General features: G+C 42.0%; 1 protein-coding gene across 4 annotated transcripts in view; it reads right to left on the minus strand.

Moving 5' to 3' along the window:
* Asxl1 (ASXL transcriptional regulator 1) overlaps positions 1-25,499 on the minus strand; it is a 66,541-nt gene that overhangs the window by 11,561 nt on the left and 29,481 nt on the right. For 2 of the 4 annotated variants that reach the window (XM_027421456.2, XM_027421455.2), the window contains 4 exons: positions 2,587-2,707; positions 2,409-2,506; positions 636-729; positions 61-213 (listed from right to left, as the gene is read on the minus strand). In XM_027421456.2, the coding sequence (XP_027277257.1) occupies positions 61-213; positions 636-729; positions 2,409-2,506; positions 2,587-2,707 (466 nt within the window). Of the gene's footprint in view, positions 1-60; positions 214-635; positions 730-2,408; positions 2,507-2,586; positions 2,742-22,224; positions 25,306-25,499 lie in introns of those variants that run through there. The other 2 variants (XM_027421458.2, XM_027421457.2) reach the window with 2 other exon arrangements.

Here is a 25,499-nt window from a genome sequence, read left to right on the forward strand (position 1 = left end):
CCACCATCCCACTTGCAGGGGGGCTCTTTTTCAGGCAGAGAAATGTGCCAACCCACTCACCTGTAGCTGGCTTCCGGAAGCCTCTCAGGAGTGGGGCAGGGTTCCGGGTGACCTCGGCCTGGCCTCGAATAGCAGTGCTACCCAAGGCCAGAGAGCCACTACTGCTGCTGGATGGGCTGCCACTCTCTCCCTCGGCATGGCGGCTCGAAAACCCTAAAGGAACAGCATTCCATTGGTCAAGAGCATCATACACTGTAGCCATGGCTCTCTGACAAGTTGAGTTCTCCCAATGCTCCCTGACATGCTTCTGGCTCCCAGTCCTTGGCTAGCAGAGACCACTATCTCATGGTGTGGCTTTAAGATGTCACTAAAGAACACCAAACCACAGCTTTTATGCCAAACTACAAAGCACTGACAAAGTCATCATCAGATGTTCACAGCTGACCCTGGAGGTAGAACCCAACACAAAGCCCTCATCACAATTATACACCGCCTTCGTGGGTTTTCATGACTCGTGAACTCAACAACTCTATTGGTAACACAATGCTATTAAGATATTAAGATAAAGGTTGATGACAAAGCCAGGTCTCCAGGACCCTAGGGAAAAGCATCACAACCATTGAGGTCACACATACCTGATGCAGATTCCACATGGGCCCCATTCACCTTCAGAGGAGTCAGGACAACACGAGGCAGCATGACCCCTGTCTTTTTCTTTTGCTTGTTTGCCTGCGTTCCCAGGAGGGATTTAAAAAAAGAAAGGAGTCATCCATGGGGCCACTACAGCACTCCTTTGGCTTTAGCCTACTCATTCACTTTTAAGAGTTCATGTGAAGGGTTAGTGATGTGGTCCCAATGGCTAAAGACACTTGCTGCACAACCTGATGACCTCTGTTCAATCCCAACATCTTATAGACAAGAACTGACTGACTCTCCAAAGTTGTCTTTAGAGCTCTACAACTGTGGCTAGTGTGAAACACACACACACACACACACACACACACACACACACACACACACACACACACACACACACTTTTTTTTTTTTTTTTAAAGGTTTATGTAGGATCTGGAGAGATGGTTCAGCAGTTAAGAACACTGGCTTCTTTTCCAGAGAGCCAGGGTTTGATTCCTGGTCCCACATGGCAGCTCACAAGCATCTGTAACTCCAGTTCCAAGGGATCTAATTGCTTTTCAGGCCCGACTCCAGACTACATATACAGTGCACACACACATGCACGCAAAACATTCATATGCATAAAATAAAAAGAAATAAAATAGTTCACACGTACACAAATCTCCCAGGCAATGTTAGTACAAATATGGGCCAATATGAATGTACCAAGCACCCCCCACTTAAATGGGGGGGGGGGAGGAGATCCTACACCATTGTTCCCATCCTATAGATAACGAACTTGTTAGAGCTGAAGTGACAAGAGATACAGCCCAGTGGTAGAGTGTTTGCCCAGCCTGCACAAGGCCCTGGATCGGAACACCGGTACTGCACAAGAAAAGGCAGGGTCACTTTTCAAATTGCTGCCTCTGAAGTTCACGCTATCATACTCTCAGTGCACTATACTGCCCTCCTGGAGATATAAATACCGTGTAAGACCTAGTGGTTGGGTAGGCAGTGGTGGCACACACCTTTAGGAGGCAAAGGCAGGCAGATCTCTGTGAGTTTGAGGCCAGCCTTGTCTACAGAGTTCCAGAACAGAAAATAAAGAAAACAAACAAACAAAAAACAGAATGAATTAAGTATGGAGGCACACACCTGTAATCGAAGCACTTAGGAGCATCTAGGAGACAATGACAGGAGAATCAGGAGCTCAAGGCTATCCTTGGCTATATAATAAGTTAGGTTAACCTGGGCTACATGAGGGCTAAGGAAAATAAAAAAGAAATGGTAGGAGAAACATAATTACAGCTGGGGTGGTGGTGGTGCATCCCTTAAATCCCAGGACTGAGGAGGCAGAGGCTGGCGAGCTCTACAGAGCGAGTTCCAGAAAAGTCAGGGCTACACAGAAAAACGCTGTCTCAAAAAATCAAAACAACAAAAACAAAACCCCATCAACATAATTACCTAGGCACTACCCTCAGGCCTAATACGCCTGCTTCTAAAAATGTTACCAGGAGAGGAGTATGGTGGTACATCTTTAATCCCAACACTGGGAGGGCAGAGGCAAGCAAATATCTCAAGACTAGCCTGGTCTACATAGCAAGTTCAAGGCTAGCCAGAGCGACACAATAAGACCCTGTCTCAAAATAAAAATAATAAAATGTTGTAACAACCAATTTTACTCTCTATACTCTTCACATTCATCTCCTGACCATCTTTTGAAGATGGAATAACCTTGTCATGTACCTGCTCTCACCACCCACTCTTACCCTGTCACCAATGCACCTCTTACCTGTGAGGAGGCCCTGTGGCTATCCCTGGGACTGCAGAGGGGCCGGCTCTGAGACTCTGTAGAACAGGATGCATTAGATGATGTCTCATCCAGAGACACTGGAAGACAAGAAAACAAAGGTTTAGTTGCTAGGAACAGAACTGCTTGGTCTCTCCCCACCTCTTGCTCTAGCACTTACCATCATTTTCACCACTCACAGTGCTGGCTTCGTTAGACCCGCAGCTTTCCACATCAGCCGCATCCTCGGGCTCTTCTCCATCCCCTGCAGCTGCATTTCGAGACCACTGCACCGCATCCTTCTGTGACAGCAAGTTAAAACTCAGCTAACAAGACCTTTCAAATCCAACAAGCACAGCACACTCCTAAATATACAACCTTTTTTAAAGCCCTCAAATCTAAGAAAGAATTCTACAACAGAGTTTTAGGGGCCCTTGAGCTTTCAACCACTGCTGTGCTCACTGAAGTCAGTTTGTTTCTGATTCGGTGGGTTGATTCTGTTTTTAAGAGGCTAAGAGAATTCTCATGCTCAATTCCACTGATGTCTCCCAGCATTTGTCATCACTATATGACATAGAAGGGAAAAGCCAGAAAGACCCAGACATTTCTCCATAGGCATAGAAAGATCAGCACCATTGCCATTCCAATGCTGGATCCTTTCCAGATTGGGGATAACCAGTTTTTCTCCATTACTGTTGAACAGTGATCATAGGAGCCCAATTGCTCCTTGAAGCATCCATCTCTGGGACACTGTGAGCAACCACAATGTGGTAAAAGGGCAGTTGGTGTAACTACGCAAAGCAAGATGGATATTTAGACAGGTGGTGAGGTGAACTGTGGTACTGCCATGTGTGATCCTTTGGCTATGCCATTGCACAGACCAACTCAACGGTCCCCTGAAGCCCAGAGAAACACCACCAAAAGGTAGTGCATGCACACAATACTGTTTTTGAAGATGGATTTACAAACTTTTCCATGACTGTTCCACTGATCCCCTATGCCTACCATGATTTAAAATATTACTTTTTGTTGTGAGATAGTCTCATGCAGTCCAAACTTGAACTACTGATCCTCCTGCCTGTGCTTCTGCCTTTCTCCCAAAACACTGGGGTCACAGGTGTGTACCATTACACTGGGTTTCATATGACACTGGGGACTGAATGGGCTTTATGCATGCTAGCAAGCATTCTACTAGCTTGGTAAGCTACACCCTCAGCTCTAGAATAGTCTTACTTATTCATGTTTTCTATTTCCCAGATTTAAAATATCGATGTTTCTTTTTTTAAATGACCTGTTTATTTTTATGTGCATTGGTTTTTGACCTCATGTGTGTCTGTGTAAGCATGTTGGTTTCCCTAGAACTGGAGTTACCGACAGTTGTAAGCTGTATTGTGGGTACTGGAAATTGAACCCAGGTTCTCTGGAAAAGCAGCCAGTGCTCTTAACCACGAGCCATCGCTCCAGCCCCAGTATTGGTATTTCTATCTTCTGTGAGCTTTCTTATCAAGTTCTTTTCACAAATATTAACAAAATCACATGGTCTCCAGGACAGCTAGAACTACACATAGAAACCTTGCCTCAAAAAACCAAACCAACCAATTAATGGTCTACATATGCATTAATATTATATTCATTAAACACTTAGATAGTACCTCCTTATAAATTACCACAAACTAGTTCCTGAAAAAAAGTGGGAATCACCCATTGTGATGGTTGAAGAAACATGGCCCCTATAGGCGCATAGGGAGTGGCACTATTAGACGGCATGGCCTTTGTTGGAGTGTATGTGGCCTGTGTCACTGGGAGAGGGCTTTGAGGTTTCAGAAGTTCAAGGCAGGCCTGCTGCCCCTTGGGTCCAGAACTTGAAGCTACCTCTCCAGCAACACATCTGTCTGCACACCACCATACATACTTCCCTCGTGACAACAATGCACTAAACCTCTAAAACTACAAGCAAGCCTCCAATTAAATGTTTTCTTTCTAAGGGTTGCCATAGAAATGCTAACTAAAACACTCATACTCAAGAATGTTATCTGAAGTGGGGGGAAAAAGGATTCTAATATAAAGAACAATAACAGACTGTGCAGAGAGCTGTAAAGAGTAGCCAGTGCTCTTAACCACTGAGCTGCCTCTCCAGGCCCAGATATTTTTTTAATCTTAAAAGGAAAAAAACAAAAACAAAAAAGCACGTTCACTAGCTATCCTAAACATTCCCAACAGCATTCACTGTATGAGAGCTCCAGTCCCCACATAGGTCACAAATATTTGGTGCTGTCATCCTATGGGCAGGGAAATGATACTTCATGGCTTTAACTCTGATCTCCATGTAAACTAAAGATGTACCTCCCAACTGCTGCAGACAGAACACAGGATCTCAAGAACACTAGGCAGGCAGCACCCCACCACTGGCCAACATCTCAGCTTTGTTGGGCTTTTTTTTTTTTTTTTTTTTTAAATGTCCTCCTTAGCTATACCATGTCTTCTTATTTAAAGACCAAATTTGCCATGAACTTGCTAAAGAATATCACAAACATCTCCAATGAAGTTTTTTGTGCACACATTCACCTATTACCCATCCAAGTATCATTATATAAAAATCCTCTACTATGATTTAACTTCTTCGTGGGGGCACACACATGGGTTAAGGACAACGTTCAGGGTCAGCGCTCTCTTTCCACTGTGTGGACCCTGGGGTCAAACTCAGGTCATCAGGTCTGGCAATAGATGCCTTTGAACAGATGTTTAAAATGTTTAAGGATCAACTAAGGTAAAAAGATTGCAGGTTCAATGCCTGTCTGGACTACATAGCCAAGTTAGACAATGAGATTCTGCCAATAACTGTAATAAAGGCCAACTGGGGGGTGGGTGGGAACCATCAGCAATAACCATACATATTCTCTCCTGAGTACAATGTTTAAAAAAGATAAGCAAGGTCTGGGGAGGTGGCTCAGCAGTCAACAGTACGTGCGCTGCTCATCCAGAGCACTCAAGTTCAATTTCCAGCATATGAAATGTTCACAACTGCATGAATTTCCATGACACCTGTAGCCTCTGTGGGCACCTGCACATGTTTAAGAAAATAAAAATTTCAGATTTTCCTTTCTTCATGAATCTGATAAACCTTTGCTAAGCAAGAAGCAAGTACTGTCAAAAGGCTAACTGAAGGCTGTTTACTACAAAGAATTAAACTCTTAAGAAACTAAAGACCCTTCAACAGGACACTTCAGTTCCTAACCAGGCCTAAGAAACAAGATTAGAACAGACAAGTACGACAATTTCCACAACAGTGCATATCTATCCACACGGAAGATTCAAGAGATTCAGATCTACTGAAAAGATCGTATCATACTGTGAGGATAAAGATCATACGCAAAACTCAAGCAGCACAGCTGGGAACATAACTCTCTTCGTGAGAGTGCTTGCCGTGTTAACACCTGTGAGTCCCTGCAATCTGAACACTTGGGAGATGGAGACAGGAGGACTAGGAGTTTAAGGTCATTGATTACAAATGAGTCTCAGTATAGCCCAAGGTGATTGTGTGAAGCCTCACTCATAAATATCCTAAAAACAAAAAGTGGCTCAGGCTGGCTTCTCACGGCCCAGGCTACCTAAAGGCATCTACAGGCCTTCCCAGTGCCCTCAGAGTGGGTGTCATGATGATGAACACGTATATGGTGGAAGAATGGCAAAAGAGGAAGTGGAATGGTGTGTGCTGTGTTAAGAGGAAGTTTTGAAGAAGCAAGGGCAGTGAGGAATGGGCTGGTGTCGCACCAGCTTGCCACCTGGTCCCAGGGTAATGTCTGGGTCTGTGGTCCTACTGGAGCCAGGGTATGTATTGATGTCCATGGCCCATCACCCTATGGCCATTTTGGTGTCTGAGGGTGACGCTGCAGTCATGGCCATACAGATCTGAGTGGCCTGCAGCAGGGGGCCCTGTCTAGGTCCATGGTCTTACCACAGTCAAGCTCTGTGTTGATGCCTATGGCTCCCGATACCATTGAAGGCCATGCAAATGCCAGGGGTCTGGGCTACCACCTGGGGCCATGGTGACACCCATCCACAACCAGGTCTGTGTTTTGTCTGTGACCTGTGGTGCCATCAAAGGCCACACGGATGCCTGGAGTCTAGGCTATAATCTATAACCATGGCATTCGAGGGCCATGCCAATCTGAGTGACCTGCACTGACAACTGGGGCCATAGTATTGTCTGTACCAGGATCTGTGTTGATGTCCACGGCTCCTAATATTGTCGAAGACCATGCTGATGTCAGGGGTCTGGGCAGCGTTCTGGACCCATGCCAATCTGAGTGGCCTGTGCTGCCACCACCTAGGGTCATGGTGACATCCAATCCTAGGCGGCTGATAAGGACTATGTCTGAGTCTGTGGCCTGTGCTACCACATGAAACCATGGTGTTCATCTGGGACGGGCTGCTGCCTAGGGTCATGTCTGGGTCTGTGGCCCAGCAGCAGTCAGAGTCTGAACAGCCACCTAAGACCATGTTGGTGTCTGTGGGTCTTGCTGCCATGAGGGCCATGGATAATCCAGGTCCATGCTGTCACAGGGGTCATAGGAACCATGCATGTTGAAATCTGAAGGCCATGTTGGAGCTGGCCCCACCCCTTACTCCGACACTACAGCAGAAGAGCCCCGCCCTACACCCAACACTTGAACAGATGGCTACCCCTTACCATGAAGTGTGGGGAGAGTTGGTTCTGATGTCATGGGCCTAGTAAAGCTGGCTTTGCCCCTCATCTGAGGGGGGTAGGTCCCAGTGGACCAGCTCAGCTACCACTCAGACCCACATCCTGGGCCTTGGGTTGGCTCACCATAACATCTACCCCATCTAGAGCCTGGTGCAGTGTGTGAAGAGACTGGTCCTGCAGAATGATAACCACAGGATCCCCGTAACTCAGGGGAGCAGCAGGATATCTGAGAGGAGTTTTGGTGATGGTTCAGTGATGATGGTGTGCCAGGGGCCTTGAACCAGCAATTCATAGCAATGAACATGTTGTGAGTGGGGCTGATTGGATAAAGGTGTGTATTACCTGATACAGCACAGCACCCAATGCCACTAGGAGGAATGAAGAGGTACTCCAAAGATGGAGGAGTGAGGTGGGGTTTTTGTTTTTGATTTTGGGGGGTGTTTCTTTTTGGGGGGTAGAAACCACAGAGATGAGGGGAGGATATGGAGGGGCTGGAAGGTAAGCAGGACTGGGTGCATGATGTGAAATTCCCAAAGAATTAACATAAATGATAACATCACAAATGAGGACAGAACACAGACCACAAATTACCCAGACACAAATTCCACAAGAGAAATATAATCTTAGGAAAAAAAACACAAAATTATGAGAAATATTTAAAATCTCAATGGAGGGCTACATCATGCTTTGCTTTTATTTTTTAAACTTATTTTTATGTGTTTGGATGTTTTGTGTATCTGTGAACCACATGGATGTCTGATGCTCTTGTAGAAGAGACCAGAAAAGGGTATCAGATCTCCTGGAACTGAAGTTACTTACAGATGGTTGTGAGCCACCATGTGAGTGCTGGGAATCAAACTTTGCTGAGGCATTGCTAAAGACTCAACACTGTATTAAGAAAATTCAATATTGGAAAAATGTCAATTCTTCCCCAAAGTATACTCAAATTACAATGCAGTAATCAACATATTTTACTTTTTTTAAAGGTTTATTGTATGTGAATGCATGCATATATGTAAACCACATGCCTGCATGGTGTCCAAAGCAACCAGAAGAGGATGTCAAATCCTCTGGAAATTGCATTAGGAGATGGTTATGAGCTACCATGTGAGTGCTAGGAACTGAACTAGGGTCTTTTGCAAGTAGACTTAACCTCTGAGTCATGTCTCCAGCTCTCACTACACCCACCTCCCTCTTTCTGCCCCTCTACATAGAAAAGCAAAGGCCCTCAAATATCAAAGGTATTTTTCAAGAACAGGATAAGGACAATTACTCTTGTAAGACAGAGTCTCACTATACAGCTCTGTCTAGACTGGAACAGACTATGTAGACCAGGCTGGTATTGAATTCACAGATCCAGCAGCCTCTGCTGGTATTAAAGGGCACTGTCATCCTTCTCCAGTGTCTAGTCAGGAAAGTGCACCCCTTATCAGGGAAACTTCTCTTTGCAACACATAAAGACCATTATAGAAAACCACAAACACAGCCCAGCCACAATGGAAACATCTACAATGTAACTCCTACACCAAAGGCTCAGGAGTCATTTTGAAAGAAAAGGCAGGATTCCAAGAGTTAGAGAAAGAGGGTTTGCTGTTAAGACTGTGTCTTGATGGAAAAGACAGAAGCAAAGACCCGAAGTCTCATCAACCTGACTGCCCAAACATGACACTAAGAGACTAGCTAAAATGGAGAGGGGAAAGCTCAGCAGGCTTCAACCCCAGACAAAGGACTACAGGCCACCAAGATAAAGTCTTCCCATGGGAAGAGCCCATTCGCTGGTTACCAAACAGCTCTGAAAACTTACATGCATGTAATGTTATACAGGCTGATCAGGTTGTATTATGTATTTGGGAATATACATATACATATGTATAACAACAACAAAAAAAAGGCCATGAATTTGAAAGAGACTGAGGAGGATTTGGAGGGACCAAAGGGGATGGGGAAAATAATGTAATTATTATACTCTCAAAACATTATTTTAAAAAGTTGCCCAGCAGGGAGATGCTTCTTTTTTTGGGAGGTGGGGTTCGAGACAGGGTTTCTCTGTATTGCTTTGGAGGTTGTCCTGGAACTCGCTCTCTAGACTAGGCTGGCTTTGAACTCAGAGATCCCCCTTCCTCTGCCTCCTGAGTGCTGGGATTAAAAGTGTAAACCACCAACGCCAGGCTGGGAGATGCTTCTTTTAAATAAAGCTCTAGTGATTAAATGAGTAATTTCTAGAGGCTGAAAGGAGGGGTAGTGAATGACACTACTAAAGGGTTTGATGAAAATGTTCTAGAATTATACCATGGTAACTGTTGTATAACTTTATGAATATACTAAAGAGCCACCAAATTGATCACTTTATAGGGGAAAATTGTATGGTCTATGAACCATGCCCCAGTAAACCTTGGTCTAAAACATCTAGTGATGTTTTAATTTTATTAAATAAACATTAAGAATTAAAACGATTGAAGAAAATTTCATGTGTGCTTAAAACTTGATTTTTAATCATATTTTAGACTTATTATATGTATGAATGTTGTGCCTGTATGTATGTTTGTGGACCACAGAGTTCAAAAGAGGGCATAGGATCCCCTGGTACTGGAGTTGTAGACAGTTATGAACTGCTTTGTGGGTGCTGGGACTCAAACTCAGGTCCTCTGCAAGTGTAACAAGTGTTCTTAACCACTAAGCTATCTCACCAGCCTCCAAACTTCATTGATTTTAAAGAACTTTTCTTTTACTCAATGTGCATGAGTGTTTTGTTTGCATATATGTCTGTGATATACAAATGTGCCCAGTGCCCATGGAGGTCAGAAGAGGGAAATCAGATACCCTGGAACTGGAACCATGTGAGTGCTAGGAATTGAGCCAGGTCCTCTAGAAGTGCAGGCAGTGATCTGAACTACTGACTAATTTCTCCAGCCAAGATTTTGTCATTTCTCTTAGATTTGATATAAAATAGTTCTATTGAGTTTTGAATTCATTTTGACATTACAGTTGCTTAAGAAGTAAAGGTGGTACTATTATGCTTAAAGTGAGCATTTTTTTTTTTTTTGGAGCATACTCTTATAATAGTTTAAAGAGACAAATTGTGTGAATTCTCATTGTCAATTCAAATTGTGTGAATTCGACGAAAAAGGAGTTTCCATCAACCAAAAATAAAATTCTCTTCTGTGACTGGTTACCCACATCCACAGAACAAGTCTATAGTCAATGATAACCACAGTTCACTATGCCCTTGAACCCTGTCTTTAGAATGCATAATTTCTTTTTTTCATTTTTTTAAGACAGTGTTTCTGTATTGCTATGGAGCCTGTCCTGGAACTAGCTCTGTAGACCAGGCTGGCTTTGAACTCACAGAGATCCTCCTGCCTCTCTGCCTTCCAAATGCTGGGATTAAAGGCGTTAGCCACTAACACCCAGCTAGAATGCATAATCTCTTGAACTTTAGAATGGTAACGTAATAGTATTATCAGTACTGTATTAGCACCACAGCAACACATAATCAAGTACATTTTAATGTTTTTAAAGTAAAATGTGTACACATACCAAGTGAAATAAACAGGCTTTTAAAAGCAGGGCCAAACTGGGCGGTGGCAGCGCAAGCCTTTAATCCCAGCACTAGGGAGGCAGAGGCAGGTGGACCTCTGAGTTTAAGGCCAGCATGGTCTACAGAGTGAATTCCAGGACAACCAAGGATACATAGAGAAACCCTGTCTTGAAAAACCAAAATAAACAAACAAATAAAAACAGGGCCAGAGAGAGATTACTCAGCATTTTCTGCCAAGCTCAATGATCTTAAATTGAAGTCCCAGGACCCACCTGAAGAATGTTGTTGCTTTCTGAGACTGACAGGACAGACATTTCTCAATAAAACATTTTATTTTTTAATGAGAATGGGCAAGGTGGCATACACCTATAATCCCAGCACTTGCAAAGCTGAGGCAAGAGAATAACTGTGACTTCCAGGTCACCCTGAGCTACATCAAGAATTCCAGGGCTATCAACAACAGTAACAAATTTGTTTTAAAGGACTGTTTTATAATCACACTTTTCTCATCAATTATAAAATGTGAAAAAATAAGGCAGTATTTCAGTAGAGGAACTCATACGAAGAATACAAGAAGGATTGTTGTGTAAAAACAGTTAATTATTTTTATAAGAATATATATTTAAAAATTTTAGGGACTGAAGAGATATCTCAGTGATTATGAGCACTTTCAGAGGACCAGGATTCAATTCCCAACAATTACATGGCAGCTCACAACAGTCTGTAACTCTAGCCCCAGGAGATCTGACTGATACCCTTACACAAACATACATGCAAGCAATGCACATGAAATAAAAAAAAAATGAATCATTTCTTTTTATCTTATGTGTATTGGTGTTTTGACATCATGTATGCCTGTACCTCATGTACTTGACGTGCCCTCAAAGGCCAGAAAAGGCCAAGTGGGTGAGCTGCCAAGTGGGTGCTGAGAACCCTGCTCCTGTCCTCTACGAGAGCAGCCAGTGCTCTTTATTGCTGAGCTTCTCTCCAGCCCCAACCAGTTTTTTAATAGTAAAAACTGGAATCATCTTGAAAAGCCTAATAACTTGTACTGGAAATAAAATGGCGTTGAGACTGATATGGTACACTATTAAACAGATAAGGAGTAAAAACACACGTATAGGAACAAAACAGTACACATCTTTTCATGGCCTCATACGGGAAGAAACCTAGCTTTCTGGGTAGGCAGGAGGAGGAATAGGTGTGTAAGTCATTCCCCACCTTCTCTGCAGGAAGGCTTTAACTCCTATGTTTAAACATAGCAACCAAGAGACGGGCGTTGGTGGCAAACACCTTTAATCCCAGCACTCGGGAGGCAGAGGCAGGCGAATCTCTGTGAGTTTGAGGCCAGCCTGGTCTCCAGAGGGAGTGCCAGGATAGGCTCCAGAGCTACACAGAGAAACCTTGTCTCGAAAAACAACAAAACAAACAAACAAAAAACATAGCAACCAAAAACATGCCTCTTTCATCCCCTGAAACATCAAAAGAATGGATACAAAGGAATAATAAAGATTGGAGTGCACAAAGAGAAGTGGAGGTAGAAGACAGAAAAGTGAAGGGTATGAACAGAATCTAGAAGAGAGCTGGGGAAAAAAGTTAAGTGACTCAGCAGGGGAAGAATAGTCAAAATCTGATGTGACAGAGGAGACTTCACTAATAAAAGTCACTAGTAAGCCACATAGAGGTGCAAAAGTCCAAGAGCACAGGGATGGGGAAGTATCATGAACCAGTGTAGACAGAAGTGAAATGTGGGGCTGCCAACAGGAGAACTTGTTATTATTCTGGACAAGCAGATCCCTCAGGTCACCTCCCTGTTATTCAAGCAATACTCTCTCAGCTCTGGAAGAACTGCATCATTTATGTTCTAGTTAGGCTCAACCCAAGAAATTCTGGAAGGGAAGACAATAAGCACAGACCAAGGGAGATGAGGAGTAAGATGCCACACTCTAAATAAGAACAAAGATAACATACAAAATAGGTATGTTCCCAGAGGGGCTTCCAGAGATTTCCCCAAACCACCTCACCTGCTGTTAGCTAACTGGCAAGCATTCAAAGGGCTGCCATATCTAGGTGCCTAAGCCTGTATTCCTAGCTACTATGGAGGTTGAAGCAGCAGGGGTCCAAGGCTCTACATTAGATCCCCAGTACCAGATACAGAGAAAGAGCGAGAGAAACACTGAGACAGCTACCACAAAATGTTCCTTCTCTTGAAAGGTGAACTTAACAGAGCACACCTTCAAACAAATAACACTGAGGAGAGTCCCCCAAACCATGTGGGTTTCCATCTCTCTACCTGGTGCTCACAGAAGAGACCCTGTCAGTTCTCTCAATATGAAGGACTCACCAAGGACTGGCAAAAATTTAAGCATAGCTGTTAGATCAAAGATGTCCAAAATTAAACAAATGGAAGTAGAAACTGAAAGGAAGATAATGTCACAGCAAACATTCTCTAAGAGCCCCAACAAGCACAAGAGTGCTTTTTAAAAAATCATAAAGAAGCATAAGCAAAGACACACACTGTTGGGATCTAAAAGCAGGTTATCAGAAACAATATATTATCTCTCAGAGAAACGACTAAAAAGATGATCCAGTGATCTAAAGTACTTATTCTTGTACATGGCAGTTCATAACTGTGTTTAACTCCAGTTTCAGGGTGAATATGATACAGACATACATGTGAGCAAAACAGTCCTTCACATAAAGTAAGTAAATCTAAAAACATAAAATTAAAAAGAACTGACTGCAAGAACAACAGGCCTTAGTTAAGGCAATCCCATGTTAAACAGAAGGCCCAGAAAAAAAAAAGACCAAAAAATTGTACTCAAGGGCCAGTGAAATGGCTAAGTGGGTAAAGGCTGCTGCCAAGCCCGATGACCTGAGTTTAATTTCTGGGACCCACTTGGTAGAAGAACTGAGTTTCATCTGACCTTCATGCATGTAACAGAAACAAAAAACAAAACAAAACAAAAACCTAAACTACTCAAATGAAAAGACTTAAGTTTCCAGGTTTTACAATTATGGCATGAGGCCTACTCTAAGAGAAACAGATACAACTCATATCATATTATGCAATTTCAAAATACGAGAACACATCATACATAGGCAGAACATCATACCTCTCAAAAGCAGTTTTGGAGAATGAAATAAGACTAAATTAAAGGCTGGAGAGAAGGCTCAGTGGTTAAGTGCATACTGCTGTAGCCGAGGACCAGAGTCCCGCTCCTAGCATTCAACTAGGAAGGAAGCACAAAACTGCTCTAACTTCAGCTCCAGGGGATCTGATGCCTTTGGCTTCTGCTGATATGCACACTCATGTGCATAGATACATAATTAAAATTAAAAATTCATCTTTTTAAAAAATAAGTAAGCCAGGTAGTGATGGCACACACCTTTAATCCCAGCACTCAGAAGGCAGAGACAGGCAGGTTTCTGTCAGTTCAAGGCCAGCCTGGTTTACGGAGTGAGTTCTCAGCCAGCCAGTGCTACGAAAGAGAAATTCAAAAGCAAACAAATAAGTAAATAAAATAAGCAAAGGTAAAATCTTGGGCCTCTGTACTAAACTCCCGACACAGTATGGAAAACAGAATAAAAAACATGTGAGATTTCAAGTTACCTCCCACATGTCTGTCTCTTAAAAGGCAACTCAATTCAAATGTGCTCTACATATAAATGAATTAACTGCACAGAGAATATGCACATAAACTACGACAAACTGACTCTCATGAGCTCCAGAAGAAACAAGGGGAAAAATGAAGAGAATTTCCAAGATGCAGATAAAGGAAGCCCTGAGAAACTGTTGTGTGAGGGCTGAAGAGATGGTTCAGTGGTTAGGAGCACTGGCTGCTGCTCTTCTAGAGGACTCAGATTTGATTCCCAGCACCCATATGGCAGCTCACAACAGTCTTTAGTTCTAGGTGATCTGATGCCCTCTTTTCGCATCCACATGCACCAGGCATGTAAAGCAGCACAGACATGTTCAGGCAAAACATCCATACACATAAAATAATAAAATCAAATACTTAGAAAATAGTTATGAGGGGCTGGAGAGATGGCTCAGAGGTTAAGAGCACTGACTGCTCTTCCAGAGATCCTGAGCTCAATTCCTAGAAACCACATGGTGGCTCACAACCATCCATTATGAGATCTGGTGCCCTCTTCTGGCCTGCAGATACACATAATAAATAAAATAAAATCTTAAAAAACAAAATAGCTATGTGAATGCCAACAAGTAAGTGACCAACTGGCCCCAGTTTGCCTGGGTTAGACCAACCCTCAGTCTAGGCACACAGGGATGGCTGCCTATCCCTATAAAAGCTACATATTGGAAGCAAGAGATCCAAACTTTCAAAACAAAGAGGAGGAAGAAATCAATGACAGCTGTATCCCAAGAAATTTGCAGTTGCTGGGTGTGGATTATTCCTTTACACTGTATGAATATACATCATTAAGACTGATTTAATAAAGAAGCTGGCCAGGTGGTGGTTGTGCACACAGCTTTAACCCCAGAAATCCAGAAGGCAGAGGCAGGTGATCTCTGAGAATTCGAGGCCAGCTTGTTCTACAGGGCAAGTTCCAGGACTGCCAGGAGTGTTATATACAGAGAAACCTTGTCTCTGAACACAAAACAAAACAGCTGAATGGAAAGGATAAAGTTATGCAGAAGAGCCAAACTGAGAATGATGGGAAGAAGGACAATGTCAGGAGTGGCCAGCAGAAGCAGAGATAAACAAGATGGGCATGCCATACAGAGAACAAGTACCAAGCCACAAAGCATAGATAAGAAACATGGGTTAATTTAAATATAAGAGTTAGCTAATAACAAGTGTCAGCTACTGGCCAAGCCTGTATAATTAATATTAAGCCTCTGTGTGGTTACTTGGGAGCAGCTTACAGGGCAGAAACTTCCACCTACAGCTGGGAACGCTGGGCTTCAGCTCCCCTTCCTCCTCCACCATCTCACCCCAATTCTTCATTGTGACCCATCCCCTCGGACAGCAGCCTGCCATACTTTCTTTTCCTTGCACTGCTTTGTGCACAGATAATATACACATCTGTTTTATTTTCGCTTCATTCTTAGAGATGCTCCCCAAAACGCCTACCATAGATAATTTTTAAAAGCAAAGTGCAGAATATTAACTATTCTAGGAATCATATTATGATTTCATTGGGAGTGCCTAATTTTCTTTTCAGTTGCATAATATTTCATGATGTGAATGGCCACATTTATTAACCATCCACTGGTACAATGCCACTTAGATGACCATTAATGTTTTGCAAACAGAAACACTATTGTCTTGGGATGGAGAAACAGTATTGCCCTTACCTAGCACAGTGGGTAAGAGCACTTGTGTGAGCATGGGGACCTGAGTTCAAAACCCACATACGTGTCTGTAACCCAGGCACTGGGACAAGGGCAGAGAATGGACTGCTAGAGCTTGCTGGCCCCAGCACAGTGAGACTCTGACTCGGTTCGGCAGAGACTAAGAGGCCATCCAACTTCTTCCTGAGAGCCACACTCTTGTTGTACAACACAACTCACAGGGTGTGTATAAATTTCAATTCCACAGACAAAAAACAAAAGACAAATCAATTTTAAAATTGAGAACACTTGCTATTTTCTTTAAACTAGCGCTCACTTCTGCTAGGTGACACAGAGTAGGGGTATGTGTGAATGTGACATCATGCAGAAGTCAGAGCCTAAGAAGGATGAGATGCCTAAATAAGTGTTCCAAGGGGGTCACTTTTAGTGGAGGTCAGAATGTGAACAGGTGAGATGACCATTCCTGGGAGAAGAGGGGTGCCCACCCAGCTTAGGAGATCAAAAGGGCTAAAGAGGGCACTGAAGGATGATGAGGCAGGGTTAGGAATAGTTACAGAAGGTGGAGGGGTGAACTAAACAATAGATATACTAACTTTTGTTTGTTTCTATTAGTTTGTGTATATGTATATGCACACAAGTGAATACAGAGTTGCTCTCCACTGTTTAATTTCCCTCTCCTCAGCCAATCCTGACCTGATGTGTGTGTGCAGGCCATGAAAGCATGTAGAAATCATAGGACATTTCAAAGTTCTTTTATTCTGCCTTCATGTGGAGATAGATTTCAAGTCATCAGGTTTGTGTAGCCTGGGCAGGAAGTGCTTTTACACCCTTCTAAGCCATCTCACTAGCATCTTTTTTTCTTATGAAGATTAAGGTAGGCTCTCTCTCCAAATCTAGAGCTCATCAATTTGATTAGGCTGGCAGGTGGTGGTCAGAAAGCTCCAAGGACTCACCAGTCTCAGCCTCCTAGTGTTGGAATTACAAGTAGGCATGACTACACCCAGACTTTTATGTGGATTAAGTTCCTTAACATTTTTTATTCCTACCATATTTACAAGCAATGTACCAAATGTAATAAAAGAAAAAGACAGCACTGCAACAGGTTTTTAAAACCCTCTTAGGAATGTACCTGTAACTGATAATACACTGCATTAACCAACTGCTGCATTTTTTATTTTTATTTTTTTGCAAGCTATGACTATGACAATTCTCAAAAAGAAAGGCTTGGCCATGTGTGGTGCCACATGCCTTTAATCACATCAGCATTATTTTCTAGAAATCAGATAGGTCTTGGTTTGGCATGAGTTCATGCCTGCCAATTATCGTCTGCAAAGAATTTCAAAGGCACTATGTAGAAGGGTGTTGGACACCCTGACTCGAACAGATAGCTGGGAAGGCAGAGAGACTCAGGTAGCTAAGTCTGCAGGACAGGATACCACACAGACGAGAGCCACAGAGAGCTACAGAGGCAAACTCTCAAATGTATTGCTGCTCAGTCCACAAGTGGAATTACAGGGTGCACCTTCATACTCAGCCTACAAGTAAATTACAAAAGTATTATTGTAAGTAAGAAACGAGATGCAAAGCCTAACAGTAAATTTAAAGGTGCGAGAACCAGTGAGACAGCTCAGTGAGCAGAGGTACTTGCCAACCAAGCCTGATGACCTGAGTTTAATTTCCACCAAGTGAAGACCTGACTCTTTCAAGTTACCCTCTGATGCCTACAAGCACACTGTGACACTGAAATGTCTCATAATAAAATAATTTTTAAAAACATTTGATTATTATGCAGCTACAAATAAAAGGATATATAACAGGTAAATATGGATATAAATGACTCATAGATACGATCTCTTAGATAAGGAGACTAGATATTTGAATGCAGTGTTGCATTCAATACTGTGTCCTTAACAGAAAAGCATTAGCAATAGCAGAAAAACTAAACTCCATGAAGCTTCTTCTGGAATTAGCAGTGTTGGACCACTGTGAATGTCTTCTTAGTTTTAAATGTACTACAATTAAGACAGAAGTGCCCAACCCATGACACTGTGAGAAGACACTGTGGTCAACAAATTGGCTATCATTAATAACTACCCTGATGTTTCGGGATATTTGATCACACTGTGTGAAGATGTCTTTGTCCTTCCTTGCCTGTCTAAAGCAGCTTCTGATTGGTTTAAAAGAGCTGAATGGCCAATAGCTAGGCAGGAGAAGATAGGTGATACTTCTGGGGAGGGAGAGCAATTTGGGGGAAGAATCTGAGGGGATTTCACCAGCAAGACTCGCCCAACTTGGAGCAAGTTAAGACATACAGTACAGAGGCAAGGTAACAAGCCACATGGCAGAACATAGATTAATTTAAATGGGTTAATTTAAGTTATATGAGCTAGTTGAGAATAAGCCTAAGCTAAGGCCAAGCTTTCATAATTGATAAAAAGTCCCCATGTCATTTATTCAGGAGCAGGCGGTCCAAAGAAAATCCAACTACATCCTGGGATACATGTAGTCTTTGGGCCACATTTATACTGGGAAGAGCTCTGTAGAAAATACACAGGAATGCTGCTTTCTGATTCCCCAAATAAAGGTCTTTTAAATGAGGGACTGGACAAATGGCTCAGTAGGTAAATATTTGCTTCTGCAGGCCTGAGTACCTTAAGTTTGGGTCCTCAGCACTCATGTAAAAGCAAACAAACAAAAAGCAGGCACAAATCCCATAGCTGGGGAGGCAAAGGCAGATGGATACCTGGAACTCACTAACCAACCAGTCTACGTGAGTTCCAGATTGGGGTAAAGAACTTGTCCCCAAAACCAAAGTAGCGAGCCATTGTAGAAGACCTTTGTCTCCACATGTAGACACTGACAGAAGAGGTACTGCACCTTTTTGCATATGTGCGCGCGCACTCATATATGTCACACATACACGAAAGTTAAATGTATGCCTACCATTTAATACCACTTTGTTCTAGGAAAAACAAAAGCATTTCCACATAAAGACTTGTACACAGGTAGTCAAAAAAATTTTATTTGTAATAGTCCAAAGCTGGAAAACCCAAATGGTCTTCCATGTGTAAGTGGATCAATACCTATCAAATTATTATAGCAGAATACTATTAAAGAGCAACAGTGAACTTTTTTTTTCCCCTTTGGTTTTGAGACAGGGTTTATCTGTGGCTTTGGAGGCTGTCCTGGAATTAGCTCTTGTAGACCAGGCTGGTCTCGAACTCAGAGTGCTGGGATTAAAGGAATGTGCCACCAACGCCTGGCTAACAGTGAACTATTATATCCAACAGCAATTGCTAAATCTCACGATCAGCACACTGAGCAAAAAAAAAAAAAAAAAAAAAAGCTATACACACAGAAAAAAATATGTTTATGTGAACTACAGAAACAAGAAAGCTTCCACAATGACAGAGAACAATTCAATAGTTGCCTGGAGATGGAGGTAAAGAACAGAACAGACTGTGAAGGAACAAAAGGAAAGGGTCTGGGGTGATAAAAATGTGTGCTGTTGGTATGTTGGTAAGTGGCAATTACAGTAGGGCTGGGAAAAACATTACGATTATCTGACATTGATTATACTACTTGATGTCCTAAATTGCTTTGTTCTGTTGAGACAGGGTCTTGCTGCTACACATAACCCTAGCTGGCCTAGAACTTGCTATATGTAACAGTGTGGCCTGAAACTCATAGCAATCCTCCTGCTTTAGCTTTCTGAGTGCTGGGATTATGGGTATATACTACCATGCCTATTCCTTACATTTTGATAATAACAAAATTAAAAGGCTAGGGTTGTGGCTAAATAAGAGTGTTTATCTAGTATGTTTGGCCCTGGATTCCACTCCTACACCCTTAAAAAGTTTAGAATTAAAGGCATGAAAAATATCCATAGTGGCTATTCTTGATGATCAACTTGATCCTTGGAAGAGGGAACTTCAATTGAGGAGTTGCTTCCATCAGATTGACCTCTAAGTATTTAAGTATTTTGTCTGTTATGAAGTTTGACTGCAAATTGATTCTCTCTCTCTCTCTCTGCTGGGCTGCGGTAGAGCTTGTCTTTAATCCCAGCAATTGGGAAGGCAGAGGCCAGCCTGGTATACAAAGCAAATTCCAGGCCAGGCTCCAAAGCTACAGAGAAACCCTGGTTTTGTTTGTTTGTTTGTTTTGGGGGAAGGGGGTGGCAAAAACAAAAAAAACCTTTCCTTCCCAAATAGCTTTTGGTCATGGTATTTAACATAGCAACAAAAAGCAAGCTATGACCACATCCACCATGCTCAATTCAAGTTCATGGTCTCATAATGTGTATTTGGTGGTGTTGCTGCAATAGTTTGAATCGGAAGCGTTCTCCCTCAAAGGCCCTGCGGTGGTTTGAATGGGAATGGTCCCTATAGTTTATAGATTTGAATTCCTGGGTCACCAGGGAGGGGCACTTCTTGACAGAATTAGGAGGTGTAGCCTTATTAAAGGAAGTGTGTCACTGAAGGTGGGCTTTGAGGTTTTCAAAAGCACAAGCCAGGCTCAGTGGCTCTCTCTCCCTGATACCTGTAGATCCAGATCCAGCTCTCAGCTACTTCTCCAGCACCAGACCTGATTGCTGCCATGATCACTGCAATGATGATAAAGGACTAAACATCTGAAAGTGTAAGCAATTAAATACTTTCTTTTATAAGAATTGTCATGGTCACAACGTCTTTTCAAAGCAGTAGAACACTGATAGTCCTCAGCTTGGACCTAGTGAACAAGGATGGGACCAAGTGGGAAGTCTTCTAGTCATGGGATATAGTGGTGCTCCTGAAGACAATTCTGTTACTATTTCAATGCTTGGATAGGAAGTAAACTGCCTTTTGTACTATCGTGTGCCTTGACACCTGACCACAGTCCCAAGAGCAACAGAACCAACTGATCATGGACAGAAACCTCCAAATTTGTCAACAAACACTTTAATTATCTCAAAGCACTTGTTTTGCTGGAAGTAGGGTCCAACTCCTGTATCCCAGACTAGCCTTGGATTCAGTATGTGACTAAGATGCTCATGAACTTTTTTTTTTTTGTTTTTACAGTAACAAAAAACTAAAACATTTCTAGAAAATAAGAAAAATTGTGTGTGGTGCTAGGGGCCAAACTTACATTAAGGACTTAATCTACCCTCGAGCCACAACCTCAGCCCTCACCTTTGCGCTTGTTTTCTAAATCTAGAGAACTGCTGGTAAAAAATTAGCCAGGTGGTAATGTGTGCCTTTAATCACAGCTCTCAAGAGGCAGAGGCAGTTGGATCTCTTTGAGTTCAATGACAGCCTGCTCTACAAATTAAGCTCCTGAACAGCCAGGGCCTTACAGAGAAACCCTGTCTCAAAGAGAAAACAAACACACCAGAATACCCTGTAGTATTACCCATTTTCCAGGTTTCTTTTGTAAATCAATGGTTATGTTAATTTTCCACTCTGTAATGGCTTTGCAATTCCTCTCAGTAAGAGAAATATCTTACTGCTCCTGGGAGCTGATGTGACCAACAGACTGATGCAGAGGCACTGCATACTACAAGATGCTCCAGTACTGTCGGCCTATCCCCACTCCCCACCTCCACAGTGAGAACTCAAGTTAACAAACGGCCAAATACGGGGAACCAAAAAAGTCCTTGGCTGTAAACAATGTTGTGTGACACAGAGGCTTAAGAAGTACTTACACACTGGGGCTTGCCCTCTTGCTGCTACTGGGAACCTTCTGTGACTCATGTGGCAGTCTCCCAGTAGCTCCAACAGCATACAAGGGAAGGGGGCCATCCTAGACTACCTGGTGTATTTGTTTCATTTTGCTGCATGACAGACACATTACCACATACTCTGATCTAAACAACATACATTTATCACCTCAGTTTTCCAGGGGGTAAGAATTTCGGGCACAAGCATGGATAGACCTACTGACTTGCTCACAGATTTCGAACCAGAGTGTCAGCTAGGCTCATTTCCTTTCTGGAGCTCAAGGCCTCTTGCAAATGTCCATGGTTACTATAGAAAACTATTTCTATTATAGGACTAAGGTCACTCCCAGGGCTATCAGCATGGACTTGGCATTCTGCTCTCAGTGTTATTTACAGTTCTTGCCACTTGGCCTCACACATGCCAACATGCGTCTTTGCAGACTCGTTCATGTCTTCCATCTGAACATGAGTCCCACATCTAACCAACTCAGGCCTACCCAGAATAACATTTCTGCGTTAAAGTCAACAAAATCTAAAAAAAAAAAAAAAAAGAGAGAAAAACCTCTTCACCTTTGCTTACCGTCAACAAAATCTAAAAAAAAAAAAAGAGAAAAACCTCTTCACCTTTGCTTACCCTACTGCTGAGAACAAATTACAATCCACTCACACACAGATTACACAAGGACAAGGGTCACCAGAGATCATCTGAGAGATTTTTCTGACACATCTAGCCTCCAGTTAATTCTAAGTCTGTGCCGAAATGGAACCAGACCAAGCAAACAAAGAACTCTAAGTAAAATAACAGGTTGTTCTAAGTCATCGAGTTGTGGAATGGTTGCTGCACACCTAATTTGAAGAGTGAAGTGTTGTAGCTTGTGCCTATAGTCCCATCACTGGAGAAGCCGAGGCAGGAGATCTTCACAGCTAAAACTGCCTCAAAACACACATACACCAAAAATAAACAAACACCCCCACCCCCCAAAACAATGTGGGGATAGAAGGCTAGGAAGCCAATAGCAAACATACAAAAACTTTCACCATATACAGAATCAAGAGAGCCAAGCATCAGGCGTGGCATCTCTGCCACTGCAGCAGCAATTCCAAACTAAAAGGCACAGACAGAACATTTTAAATGTAAAGATGAAATACAAAGCTTCAATTAGCAGATGTACTTTTTCAAAGGAAAGGTTATCTTACACCATAGCCAACATTCTGAAATGACTTTTACTTTTACAAGATGTTTCACAAAGTTAGACAGGCTAACACTTTACTATGTAGTTTTAGCCAGACTTAAAATTCTTCATCAAACATACTGCAAAAAATACAATATAATTTTAGAGTTAGAGTACAGCTCAGTTGGCAAAGTACTTGCCTAGCATGTCAAGCCCTAGGTTTACTCATCGACACCACATAAATTAGCCAGGGTGGTACACGTTTATAATCCCAGTACTCTAGATGAAAAGGCAGGAAAATCTGAAGCTCAAAGTCATTTTCAATTATATAGTGACTTACAGTCCACCTGGGATACATGAGATTCCTACCCCACCTATCCTACTCCTGCTGCCAATTAATTAATTAGGCAGGAGGAGAAGAGGAAATAGTTCAATTATAACTGTATTTCAGGTATTCAACAATGAATCCATTAAATGGAGACAGGTAAACAAAAAACATACAAAGAACCCCTTAATACCACCCAAATTCAATTTCTAATTTTTTTTTTTCAAACTGGGGATTTGGAGAGAGCTCGGTGAATAAAGAAATTAAATTCTATCATAAGGACACGTTTAAAAAGAAAAAACAAACAAACAAAAAATAAGACATGCCTTTAAATTCTTCAGAGGTGGGCAGATCTCTGTGAGTTAAGAGGCCAGCCTGGTAGTGAGACCTTATCTCAAAATCAAACATTTGAAATCTCAGTTCTGGGGAGGTGAAGAGAGGTAGATCCCTAGACTCACTAGCCAGCTAGTTATACTTGGTAAATTCCAGGTGGGGTTGGGGATAAGGGATTGGTGGCACCCAAAGAAAGAGAATCTAAATTTCTCTGTGGCCTCCACAGGCACACAAATGTACCCATACACCTTTGGGCAAACACACAACATAGAATGTGGATGGGTTGACAGATTTAACACTACTGGTAAAAAAGTATCAGCAGAACATCCCAAAATAGAAGAAAAAGTTTAAAACGAAGTTACAGTATACTAAGGAGCTGTGGCACAATTTCAAGCAGCCAATATATATGCAATTAAGTCTCCAAATAGAGCAGGAGAAAACTGGCTCAAGAATTAATGACTGAATATTTATCAAGTGTGATCCAAGGAGGTAAACAAAATCTAGCACAAGAAACTGGAAGCAAACTATGTTAAGCTGCATCACTATCAGACTGTAAAAACACAGTTTAAGGAAATCTTGTGGGGTGGAATGAAACACCAGCCTCCATAAAAGGGAATTTGCTAACACACCTAAGAGCCTGAGCTCCATCCTGGAACTCACATGTTGAAGAAACTCAAACCCCTCAAGCTGTTTCTAACCTACACACACGCAAAGTGGTATGCAAGTGCCAACTACACACACATTTTAAATTTTTATTATTTTATGTGTATGAGTTTTTATCTGCATGTATGTCTGTGCCCCATATGACACTTGCTGCCAACAACAAAGTACAGGCAGAAGGACCAGAAATTCAAGGTCATCTTCAGTTACAAATGAGTTCCAGGCCAGCTTGGGTTACATAAGATCCTATCTCATAAATAAATTAATTAAATAGATATAGATAGGTAGGCAGTAAATGGCTCACTCTAAGCTCAGATGGTTCTACTAGTAAATTCTACCAAGCACTGTAGGAAATACTTCCCAATTCTTCGATAAGAATAGTATGGTATCTGAAAATCAGACAAATACACACAAGATTTATAGACCAATATATCTCATAAGATGGATACAGAAATTGTTCAGATTTTGGCAACTCAAGTCCAATAATATAAGAAAAGGAAAATTGATCACGATCAAGTGAAGTTTGTCATAGGAAAAAAAGAGGTTAATATTCTGACTATATTTTAAAAAGCTATCATGTATCTCAGGAAATGCAGAAACACACATTTGAAAAATTTCAACATTCAGTCCTAGCAATAGCAAAATGTTAACTGATTAATGTGGGTAAATTGGCTAAGGCTGTGTTTTGTACCATTTAATATAGAGATGCAACTTTTCTGTAAGTTTAAGACTATTTCCAAATTGAAAGACTTGCTGAGTTCAAGTGTGATAACAGCTCAGTTAACTGTTAGCTATTATTAGTTACCAATTTATAGATATAGGTTCAGAGATAATTAATTTACATAGAGTCATTCTGTCTGTTTTCCTTTTTTTCTTCTTCTTGAGATAGGGTTTTTCTGGGTAGCCCTGACTGTCCTGAAACTAATAAACCAAGATGTCCTCAAACTCACAGAGATCCACCTGCCTTGGCCTTCCTGCTGAGATAATGGTGTGTACAACTACCACCCAGTTAGATATAACTTTTTAAAAACCCAAAAACATTATAGTTTGTGAAATTTTCACCAAAAATTTAAGCGAAAGTGGGCAAAATTATCTCAGCATTGAGGTGACTGAAACAGAGGAACCATGAGTTATGACCAGCCTTAGCAAAAGCTGAAAAAGAAAAAAAAGGGGTGGTGTTAATACAATGGTACTTGTTTGAACAAAGTAGACATAGCAGACAAGCACATATAAAAGTACTATTAGAAACAGACTCTGGTCAGGTTTTGCTATGTACCATAGTTTAGAACTTAAGGCTCCCTCTAACTGCAGTGTTAAAGGGTTGGTCCATAGTGTTGGTGCTTATT

Source organism: Cricetulus griseus, chromosome 6, assembly GCF_003668045.3.
Source record: "Cricetulus griseus strain 17A/GY chromosome 6, alternate assembly CriGri-PICRH-1.0, whole genome shotgun sequence".
NCBI lineage: Eukaryota > Metazoa > Chordata > Mammalia > Rodentia > Cricetidae > Cricetulus > Cricetulus griseus.